Here is an 11,688-nt window from a genome sequence, read left to right on the forward strand (position 1 = left end):
ATAATCATCACAATTATGACAAATCACGGCTTGAATTATCTTGCTTTGCATGTAATGAGTCTATCTCATATATTAGTTTCACCTTTTAAGTTGCATTAGTGAAATAAATGTTTGTGGCCTTTAAAGACTCTTACAAGCTTCTAGTTCTCTATGTTTCTTTTATTTTTCCTTTATTTATAATATTTATTCTGTTTTAATATGCGTTCCCCCCCAAGTGTCCTACAGAAACCACTAATCCTCACCATGTTTGGGCACGTCCAGTAGAGATAAAATCCCATGCTATCCACGCGAAGAGTAACCAAAGACTTGCCGCCATTTTCCTGGAAGACATAAAGAAATGCTTATTAGGAGTCATTGTATCCTGCAGGTCTTCATCTATCGTAAAAATTAAGCGTCAAATGTTAAAATAAATCATGACTTATCACAGCCAACTATATACAAGTATTCAGTGATTTATCTAAGACACTATAGGAAGTTCAAATCAAATAAGAAGCTAAAACAGGTAATTGGTGCAGCTTTGCGCCACAAGAGAATTAGCCTAAAAAAAACCCTGTCACTTAAAGAGCAGCTTTGTGCTGAGTGGGAGGTTGCCGCATTGTTGAGTAAAAATGTTGGGTGCTCTGGATTCTGCAAAGTTTTAAAGTACATTTCTGACCCTTTCCTGCAGCTGCTCCATTATAGCATAACATTGCCACTCAGTCCTCTCTACGGTCATGTCCCTCTTGAGGGGTTCTACCCACTGACAGCTTTCTTCTCCCTCTACCTCCTTCTTTGGGAGTTTTTGATGGTGGCACCGACCCACAAACATTTATGTATATTCAACAGCTCAGCAGTTAGTGACAGTTCCCTGCTAATAACGGTACTTGAGTGGTTTGTAGCATATTTATTTAATATATTGATTGGAACAGGTTTGCTGCGAGGAGGGCACAGCCTAAGGTGAAATGTGAAATTGTCAGATATGATTTACATTGAAAGTATTTAATTCATATTACAGAACACTTTACTTTAGAAAGTAAAACCAAAACATATAGTGAATGTAAAGTCTAATACTTTGATTAAACCTGTTGGCAAATAAGGGATTACGAATTGTTTATATTATTTAATTATGGCCAAAATATGTTGTGCCATTTATCCGAAGGCTGAATTTCATAACAAATAAAATATTAACGAGATACACACAAATTTATTAATGTTACATATAAAGCACAAATGTTATTCTTAGGTTGATGGCATACAGGTGATTTTGTAACAGAGATTAATTGCTACTACAAATCGCTACTACCAGCAATTAACACCAATTTGTAGCTAGCAATTTAATTACTTGAGTCGCTACTTGCTAGTGATTTTTTCTTAAGAAGCAATTTGTTGCTGCTACAAGCTAAACTAGTGCAAAAGCATTGGGTTGGTGGGCTCTGCTACAAATCACTCTCATTCAGCAATCTTTTAGCTAAGTTAAGTGATTTGTAGCTCATAGACGAGAATGAAGAGTGACTGCTATTAGCGATCTTGTTGTTGACAAACAATGCTAGAACCCAAGCATGCTGAGTGATTGAACTACAAAAATGAAAAATGAGCCAGTTAGCAATTCAGTAGAAAATGACTATGAAGTTCTATTGTACTAACACAGAATGACTACTAAGAATGCCACTTTCTGACAGAGATTTAGTAAAGGAATCTCCTCGAAAGGTAGATTATGCAACCCTGCCAATACTAGATTAAGGTCGCTTGGCCCTTGTTGGGCATTGTGAAAAGGTTTGAGAAGAAACCTCTGAACCTTTCAGCAGTCAGAACTGTAATCACCACCACCTGCTCCAGACATAAATCCAGTAACCGCTAGGGAAAAAGGCGTGGATTGTAGGAAAAAAAAAACTTGTGCGGGGGGTCGGGGGGGAAGAAACTTGAAAAACTCAAACCCAAGGCTACCAATTTGGGAACCCATTTGTCCAAAACACAGGTTATATAATAGACCACAAACATTACAAAGCTTATCCCCTGCAGATATAGAGGGCTTGTCTGAATTTCCTCACGAACAGAAAAAAAAGAAAATGTAGGCCCAGATTTGCAACAAGAATCCTTGGCATTCCTGAGCTGATGCAAGATGGCACTCTTTCTTCTTCTGTGGCTCTTGGCGATTTCATCCAGTGTCAAACCGAAAAGCTGATCCCCTGTGAATAGCAGAGCCTTCTAAAGTGTTTGGTCAGCTGAACAATGCTTCAGCCATAGCAACCTGTGTTTGACCACAGTCGAAGCAGACAGGCTAGAGATCAAGGATCTTGAGTCCAGTGCCACATTGCAAACCTACTTCAAGGCCTGTACCAGCTGCTCTGCCAAACTCACATAAAAATGTGAATTTTGCTCCTCCGTCAGACACTTGTATAAAAGAGTTGTGCCCATTCTGTTAAGGTTTGAGAAAGTAGCACAGATGCGAAAATCAGACACAGTAAGCAACCCATGACCATGTACAATGATTTAGTGAAATTTTTCGCCATTTCTGTCTGTAGAATCTTTAAAAGAAGGGGATGCATATTGGATGACAGGGCATGAAAATCTCTGAACTTAAGTGTATCCTTAACTGACTTAAAGGAGAATTATGCGGTGAGTGAAATACCCTCATCCCTATAATTCAAGCCGACCTGTGACACTGAAGCTATCGCAGGTCGGCTCTATTGATTGGGAACTCAGCGAACACATACCGCCGATCGATGAGTTCCCAATCCTCTCCCAGCAGAGAGCGGTGACTGTCACTGACTGCTCCCTGCAGGGATTCCCCCACCCTCCATTGTTCCAGCGCTGACTGAAGCAACGGGGAGGGGGCGGACAAAGCTGGCTCTGAACTGTTAGCATATAGCGGGCAATAGAACCGCTATATACTGAGTTTTGGGTCCGTGGGCTCCTCCTCAGTTACCATAAGGGTAGTAACAGCAGACAAAATTCCCCCAAGGGACATGGGGAGTAAGCATAGCCTTCCACAGCACACACAAGAGGGAGGAGGAGCAGGGTGGCAACTGTCACAGTCAGGGTGCTGCTACCATGGGAGGGGCACTGTGACAGGACAGTCCAAGACTAATCAGTCATATGAGTGCCTAGGAGTAAATCTCCACAGGCTGCCCTGGCCAGAGCAGTTGAAGTCCAATCCACATGGGGCAAGGAACTGAATGCACTTGATGGCTGAATCTGGGGAGACTACAATCTATATTATTGGGCCTTTCACCTAGCCGGCCACTGGCTTGAAGTAAAACCCAAGGAACTAGGATTTATATGGGGACATTTCTATTTCCTAACTCCTAACAGAGCTTGTTCCACAGTGTTTATGGTTTTGGCCACCAACAGGGGGTGTTTTTTAGTTTAGTTTGTTTTTTAGTTGCACATAACATTCTACTTCTTCAGGTGGCACAATACCCAATAAGTGATTATCTAAAGCATAGCTGTGTCCTCCAATAAACAAGGGGGGTGGGGAAGGTTGAGCTGTAGGGGCAATGCCTATACATACGCTAAGATGGATACCAAAGTCAGTTTAAACTTGCTTTAAGACCTGGACTGTCACTCCCAAGTACCTTCATAAAGTCTGCTGCCTGTTGCCCTTGGTCTCTATGAGATGCATCTCTATGAGAATGTTACATGTCTCAGGACTCTCTCAGCCAAATTAACCATTGGTAAGAGAGCACTATAATCCATTTCACTCTCATGTTTTACTTCCATCTCTCTAATGCTTTGTTTTTCATGTATGTCTCCCAAGACTAGTTTTTTGTCTTCTGTGTCTCCTGCTCTACAAGCCTTAACCTGCATTTATAACAAAATATTTCCTGCCAGACTTGCATTGCCAGTTTATCTTACAATTAATTGCAAGAAGCAGGTCAAATTGTTTCTTGCAAGCTAAAGAGCTTAACTGTTTCCTATGGGGAAGAAAGTTTACTGCCCTGGTCAGTACAGAGGAAGCAGTGTGTATTCACAGAGATTACCTGGGACAGCCATAGATTTAGAACAGCAAGCTGTAAGCAAAATAAACCTAACATAGGAGGAAGGGGGGCTCATACCATGTTGTGACTGTTGTTAAACCTCAAGCACCAAAGTGTTAACCACACTGCAAAGAAGGAAGTATGTCTCCAGCAAGTTAAGCTATAGGGAGAATGACAGCTAAAAGACAGACAAACATTCCCAAAGCAGAGACAATTTTGACGATCTTACAGTAATGAGTTAACTTGTCCAACAGAATCCAATGGATTCAGGATAAAGGCAACTATGGAATCCCAAATGACAGAGACACTTTCCAGAGGTTTTCACAGATTTCCACCATCTCTAAGATCTGCTAGATGAATGCCAATGTATCAAAGACAGTAACATTTTACAGCGCCAGATGTGTTTCAGTAAGTGGAAAATAAAAAACACAAATGTAATACAAACTAGATCAATTAAAAGGGTTGCCTATCTTCCCTACCCAAACAAATAAAAAGGGGGGTGTTGGCTAATGTTCAGAGACATCATCCAGCAGTGCAATCCAGCATACAACACGTTTCACATGAGCAGACTGCAGCCTGTAATTTGTTGCTCCAGTTTATGTCTCTGGCTCCAATATAATTTGTTTACTTCCACAGTCGCTTGCTATATGGATAACTTAATACTCATTTTATGCTTTTCCTGGTAAAAGTCCTTTAGACATGGAGAAATATATACGTTAGGGTTTCCGGGCCTGTTTTCTCGTGATGTGGAAAGAAAAATCACACAGTGATTGTTGGCAAATGTCCAATAGAACAAAATGGAGATGATTCTAATTACAGGTGTCAAGTGTCAAAATAATTCAAATAATAGGGGTGTTGTGGTGTCTAACCAGCCATAGAACATGACTACATCGACTTTTTTTTGAAGATGGCCATACAATTGACAATCCCATTTTAGATTTGCCAAAACTATGCAATGAGGACAAACCTAAACAATCCATTCAATTTGTATCAATGAGGCTGACCCTTGCACTACATAGTTGATGGTAGATCTAAAGCAGATTGTATAATGTATGGTCAGCTTTAAAATAATATTTATTTTTAACTGAAAAGAAATTAATTAGTCTAAAAATTGTAATGTCACCTTATGATAACATGGCTGAATCAAATGTATTAGCATTGCTTACAAAAAAAAAAGAAATCTAAATAGATCGATAATAGATCAATCAGAAAGTACATAAATTATACATTGGACAATGCATAAAATGCATCATCTCCATATTTCAAGAAAACCTGGGGCACTCCGTAGAAGACCTGGGTGACTGTGTCTAGCCCCTGACTAGATTCACACAGTATAACACTTTTGATAGGTAAATCATCTATTTTATAGAGATCTAAACATTAGGTTGAAAAGGCAGATAAAAGGGACAGAGGGATTTGGTTCCAAAAGAGAGATATTCCCTCCAAATAAGGGACAGTTGGGAGCTATGTCAGTTGCTGACAGAAATCCTAACAGTTCCCTACTGCAGTTGGGTTTTCAATCATAGTTCAGCCTGAACCTCCAAAACTGAAAAAAAAAATGCCAATCAGGAAGTCATTAAGAAAAAGCTTACATAAAGTTTCAGTGAAAGAGTTAGAGCAGATTGGGTAGTAGATAAGTCTTCCTTATTTATTCAGCGTTGTTATTTCCTCATAGACTTCTGTACATAGTAGCTGAAATTATTTGATATAAACAGAGCCAACAAATATTCTGACAAATGACTTCTCCAAAACAAAAACAACAAAAAAAAGGAATAGGAGCCGTGGCAACAGAAATTTCCTTAAACCGACATAAGGGAAATTGCCATAAAATACTTGTAAATATAGAGGGCATGTCAAGGAGGAGGAGATATCAACAAGGTTCATCTAGGGCTACAAGTTGCACTCTGAGCCAGCTAGGAAATAAATCAATCAAATCCGCCAGAGAAAGCCAAAGAGGTAAAACAGCTTAATTCCTATGCTACTGCTTCTTGTACATACTATAAGTAAGTCTTGTTGCTTAGATACTTTAAACTAAAAGCTATACAAAATATACAGCAACAAGACCAATTAAAACGTTCTGCTACAGAAAAGATAACTAATGAGATGTGAAGCTTGGCTACTGTGAAGTTTACTGTTGTAACTTTTACACACATTATTTTATGTGTAAACATTTTAAATAAAAATAATCCAAAGACAAAGTTAGAGTAATTCAAAGCCAAAATCTTTCTTTTTTTGGAATAGGATAGAATAGAGTTTTAGAATGCGTCACTGTTACAGGGGTCCCCATTAGAAGACTCCCATTCTGTATAGTGCTAACCTTTCCATTTTCCTCTTAATGTAAGTGATATATTAGTTTGCTTTTGTATTTAACTACCTATTACATTTAATTTTAATTTTATGATTCAGTGATTTAGTGCCAATCGTTATTTTCTGCTTTACAAGCCCAATATTCTGTGCACCCCACGTAATGTGACATAATACGAAATAAGCACTACAGACATAGACTGGGCTACGACTAGTGGGAAAAACATGGAGGTCAGAAGGGATTAAATTAACGTTATGTTAGGTCATTGTCTTAATGTTGGTATTTATGAGATCATGTATGTGTTTTAATGTTAAATGTTTGTTAGTTATGTAAAATGTCTGAAATGTGGATTATTGTGTGAAAATTAATAAATATATTTATAACGAAGAAGACTCCCATTCTATTCCTGTTTTAGTTACAACTGTAAAAAATGTTATACACTCACTGGCCACTTTATGCTAGTACCGGGTTGGACCGCCTTTTGTCTTCAAAACTGCCCTAATTCTTCGTGGCATAGATCCAACAAGGTGCTGGAAACATTCCTTAGAGAGTTTGGTCCATATTAACTTGATAGCATCACACAGTTGTTGCACATTTGTCGGTGGCACGTCCATGATGCGAATCTCCCGTTCCACCACATCCCAAAAGGTGCTACATTGGATTGAGATCTGGTTATTGTGGAGGCCATTTTAGTACAGTAAACTCATTACCATCTCTAAGAAACCAGTTTGAGGTGATGTGAGCTTTGTGACATGGTGCATTATCCTGCTGGAAGTAGCCATCAGAAGATGGGTACACTGTAGTCATAAAGTAATGGACATGGTCCACAACAAGACTCAGGTAGGCTGTGAAATGTAAGCACTGCTCAATTGGTATTAAGGGGCCCAAAGTGTGCCAAGAAAATATCCTCCAAACCATTACACCACCTCCACTAGCCTCACCCGTTGATAAAAGGCAGGATGGATCCATGCTTTCATGTTATTTATGCCAAATTCTGACCCGACCATCTGAATGTCGCAGCAGAAATCGAGACTTATTGGACCAGGTAAATTTTTTCCTATTTTATATTGTCTAATTTTGGTGAGCCCTTGTGAATTGGAGCCTCATTTTCCTGTTCTTAGCTGGGAGGAGTGGCACCCGGTGTGGTCTTCTGCTGCTATAGTCCAGCTGCTCCACAGTTCAACGTTTTGTGCGTTCAGAAATGCTCTTCTGCATATCTTGGTTGTAATGAGTGGTTATTTAAGTTACTGTTGCCTTTCTATCAGCTTGAACCAGTCTGCCCATTCTCCTCTGGCATCAACATTGTATTTTCGCCCAGAAAACTGTCAATTGGTGGATATTTTCTCTTTTTGACACCATTCTCCTACCAGTATTGTGTGTGTATGTATGTATGTATATATATACACACACCACACACACATATATACACAGGCGCAGTTTGGGGACCTCAACAGCCTTCCGGTGAATTGCGGCACCTGGTTACATTGCCGGCAGCATATCTCCTCCTTCCTGATACCCTACCGCCAGGGTCAGACAATTTTTTTTATTTTAATTATTATTTCTTATTATTTTTTACTTATTTTTAAAAATGTTGTTATCTTTAAATCAATTTTTTTCCATTTAACTTTAAAGTTATCACACAGGAGCTAATAAACCTGTGTGATAGCATTTGGAGATGACAGGTTCTCTTTATTGTACCTGTCACCTCCAATACAGGAGAAGCACAGCACTGTGCTGACTCTCCTGTGACAGCTGAGATGGGAAGACTGCGAGTGCAGCTCTCCCGTCCCACTGTTCACACGGAGCAGAGCGGACATGGTCCACAACAATACTCAGGTAAGCTGTGAAATGAAAGCGATGCTTAATTGGTATTAAGGGGCCCAAAGTGTGCCAAGAAAATATCCTCCACACCATTACACCACCTCCACTAGCCTGAACCGTTGATAATTTGTGTTAAAACAGTTGAACCTAATAAAGTGGCCATTGTTTATTCATCACTTCCTGTCCTGTTGACAATGGTCACCAGGACGAATTTAAAGGATAAATCACAGACAGCAATAAAAACCTGATTTTGGTTTCCACACTTCCTCTCTCTCTATTAAAATAAGAAAATAAAAAAGTTGTGAGCTTAGATATACTACAAAAAACTTCAACCACTTAATCTGCAAGATTTGCTTAGAACAGAACAAATAAAGATTTTCTGCATAAAGAAACCTTTGTCAAATCACTGCTAACTATCCATTTGTGATGTACCAGGGCTTGCTGCAAACTCCGTTCCCCTGAGTTCACCCAAGCCCGCTCAAACTGTGACTGCCCTCCCTCCTGACCCAATCAAAGCAGTAAATTAGTTTTCAAAGAAGCCCTCACACACCTCTCTAGCTGTGGCGTAATTAATACTCAACGACCACAACAAAGACTTAAGCTGGCCTTACAAATCAAATTGCAGCTGTTTCTTGCTCAATTGAATGGCATGCCAGCACCATAAGGCTCGAGAAAAGCTGACTTTACAGTCTGAGACTGTTGAAGGCACCTGGTGGAAAACTATTGGCCGAAAAGTGACTGCATCCAATCAGCTGCAGTCACTGTTCAGGTATTCTGCCAGCCATTGGCGATATAGCCGACAGGAGAGATTTCCCCCATCCAAGCTGTTTATTTCTTACTGCAGAATACGTTACTGTTTACTGCGGGATATGTTAATACTTTAGTATTCATAGTCTTGTCACAGGTTCACTTTAAGCTTTGTGTAACATGATTGCCACAGACTGACAATTGTCAGATGTTGGCGGAAAAATCTAAATCAATCACTACCACAATAATATGATTATCCTCTGCGATCTGAAGGTGTCCAAAAACATTACAATCATCAAACCATTTCAGTTAAATCAGGATGAGGGACAATAACCTTTATAACATTGTATTTAAGATGAAGAAAAAGAATTGTGTAATTAGTATCCCCTGTGTGTGGGTAGAAAAGGTTGAGGATTCTGCATGTTAGTGTAATGTGTGCTGGCTTAATCCAATTAGTTTGAGTACTGATCATCAGCAGATAATCCCGTAATTTAATTAACATCCTGCCATTCACAGCAGTTCAGTGCAAAGAACACACTGACAACCATCTCCTGCCGGAGCCAGGCACAGACCTGGACAATACCACGTAACTCTTCCACCACCGCAGCCATAAGCAGTAATGCAAACGATAGAACTTCTTTAGATTCTCATACACCAGCAGATCAACATGGCTTACATGATTGTCTGGAGCCCAGATTTTCAGTATTGTCCAAACATGATTAAGATCATAATTAGAAGCCATGTAGGTTTGAAGTGGAATTCTAGTCTATATTCAACCTTCTCATATATTAGCTATATTTCCAGCCATCATACAACCAGACCTTCCAATTCTCACCTATGGCATAGATAGGATATGGACCATCTATAAACATATTTTCCTTACATTTTAAATCCCTCCCCACCTCAATTTAAAAAAAAATCCAAAAGCTGTACTCACCCTCTACATGCACCAGCGCTGCAATCCACGTCTTCCACCGGTCCAGGTTGAATGACTCCAAGTGTCATTCACCCCACTTCCTGTGAGTCTATGGTGGCCAGGATATGTGCCCTGGGGGCATGCAATTAAGCTGCCCTGGACTTACAGGAGACATATGCAGAGAACAGAGCCACACTGTTACTTTGATGAATCTCACACAAAGAGAGCATAATAAAATTGTAAAATGTGTCCAACAAACTAATGAATGAGAGCTTAAAGTGAGAGCTCAGGAGTTAAACCTTTCTTCCTTCACCTTCCTGCATGTGTCAAGCTGATGTTTTGGTTAAAAATACATTTAAGTACCTCAATTATTAACAAGAATGTAGCCTATTTGGGCACCACTCGGTTGTAGATCCTCAAATCATCTCTGAATTCATGCTGATGCTGTCCTTTCTTCTGGAGGGGGGCTACTTTTGTTCCCTATGATCCCTGTGTGGGTTGTAAGGTAGACACCGCTCCAAGCTCACTCCCGTGATGAACTACAATCTCAATACAATTCAGTAATCTAAATGTGAGATTGTAGTCCATCACGGGAGTGAGTGAGTGTGGAGTGGTGGCTACTTTATAACACACACAGGGACCATGTGGAACAAAATCTTTAACTTCCTTGTTCAAGTTTACAAAGACAAAAAAAGGTATTCAACATATTTGTAAAGCATTTATAATTAACCATTACCAATCAAGAAATGTATGGTCTGTGTTGTCAAAGTGAAAGCCATTCAATGCAATATACTGCTGTAAGAGGATTTTAATCTAGCAATATATAGTCATATAACCAAGGGTTTCCCAACATACTGCTCAATAGACGAATGACATTTCTATAGGTCAGTTAGTTGCACTTCTGTACTACGGTACTACCTTCCATACATGTGTCAAAAAAAATCTCTCATTGGTTTTAATGATGAAGACTCATAATTTGCAATATTTACTGTAAAATCACATATGTTCAGTTGTTATGACACACAGCAAAAGATAATTATATTATATCAATGAAAACATAAGTGTTCCTGATCAAAGAATTACAAATATACGAAGTGGTATCCAAAAGCAAACAGTCCTTAAAATAATATTTGTCTTGAAAGGAATACAGCCAGGGAGGCCACCCTGATTAATGACTGCAGTTGTCATATATTAAGTATCCTCCTACAATGTACTTCTGTTACAGATAGAATTGCTGGCTGCTTGAGGCCTAATTAATGTGTCTTCATATATGAGCAACTGCTCCTTTACATTAAATACATTACAGAATTGCAAAGAAATCATAAAAGAAATCATAAAATGGATTTCTGAAATTGCATCTCCTGTGGCTGTCATACTTTACCCTCAGTCTCTATTTGTCTAGTGAGTTGCTAAAATGAAAAAAGGATATGTTAGGCGGGTGTCAAGACACGAGGCACTTACATGCTTGTTTTGGGTCAGAAACTCACTATGTGAAGTTAAGATCAGACTGACAACCCAGAGTTTCAACTTCTACAACACTGGTAGCTCTCATGTTTCTGTTATGATGAGCTACTTCTGAAGCATAGAGGAGGAAGTAGAGCTGCAGCTAACGATTATTTTCAAAATCGGTTAGCCAATTATTAAGTTTGATTAATCGGTTAATTGGAGAGGAAGCCAGACTCAATATGTGCAAAGGTGCCCATACACTGTACGAATTTCAGCCGTTTTTTTGAGAAGCCGGAAATTCGCACAGTGTGTGCCACTTTCGGCACCCTTCGATCAACTGATCGAAGGAGCTGGCCGAAAAATGTTCGTACTATAGGAGCCGGCTGCCAACGAGCTGCTCGCACTCGTGGGGTATTTTGACAGCTGCCCACAGCCACGGAGAGAGAGAGAGAGAGAGAGAGCAAGAGAGAGAGAGAGAGAGAGAGAGAGAGAGAGAG

At 39.6% G+C, this 11,688-nt stretch overlaps 1 protein-coding gene and 1 long non-coding RNA gene across 2 annotated transcripts in view; both read right to left on the reverse strand.

The window, feature by feature from the left end:
* Positions 1-11,688, reverse strand: part of PLCB3 (phospholipase C beta 3) — a 144,221-nt gene that overhangs the window by 63,696 nt on the left and 68,837 nt on the right. The window contains exon 2 of the mRNA XM_018564933.1: positions 243-320. Coding sequence (XP_018420435.1) covers positions 243-320 — 78 coding nt within the window. The remainder of the gene's footprint in view (positions 1-242; positions 321-11,688) is intronic.
* Positions 6,872-11,688, reverse strand: part of LOC108794475 — an 18,191-nt gene continuing 13,374 nt past the window's right edge. The window contains exon 3 of the long non-coding RNA XR_001941713.1: positions 6,872-6,976. This is a non-coding gene — a long non-coding RNA (uncharacterized LOC108794475). The remainder of the gene's footprint in view (positions 6,977-11,688) is intronic.

This window comes from Nanorana parkeri, unplaced genomic scaffold (genome assembly GCF_000935625.1).
Source record: "Nanorana parkeri isolate BGI_ZX_2015 unplaced genomic scaffold, ASM93562v1 scaffold25, whole genome shotgun sequence".
NCBI classification, from domain to species: Eukaryota; Metazoa; Chordata; class Amphibia; order Anura; family Dicroglossidae; genus Nanorana; species Nanorana parkeri.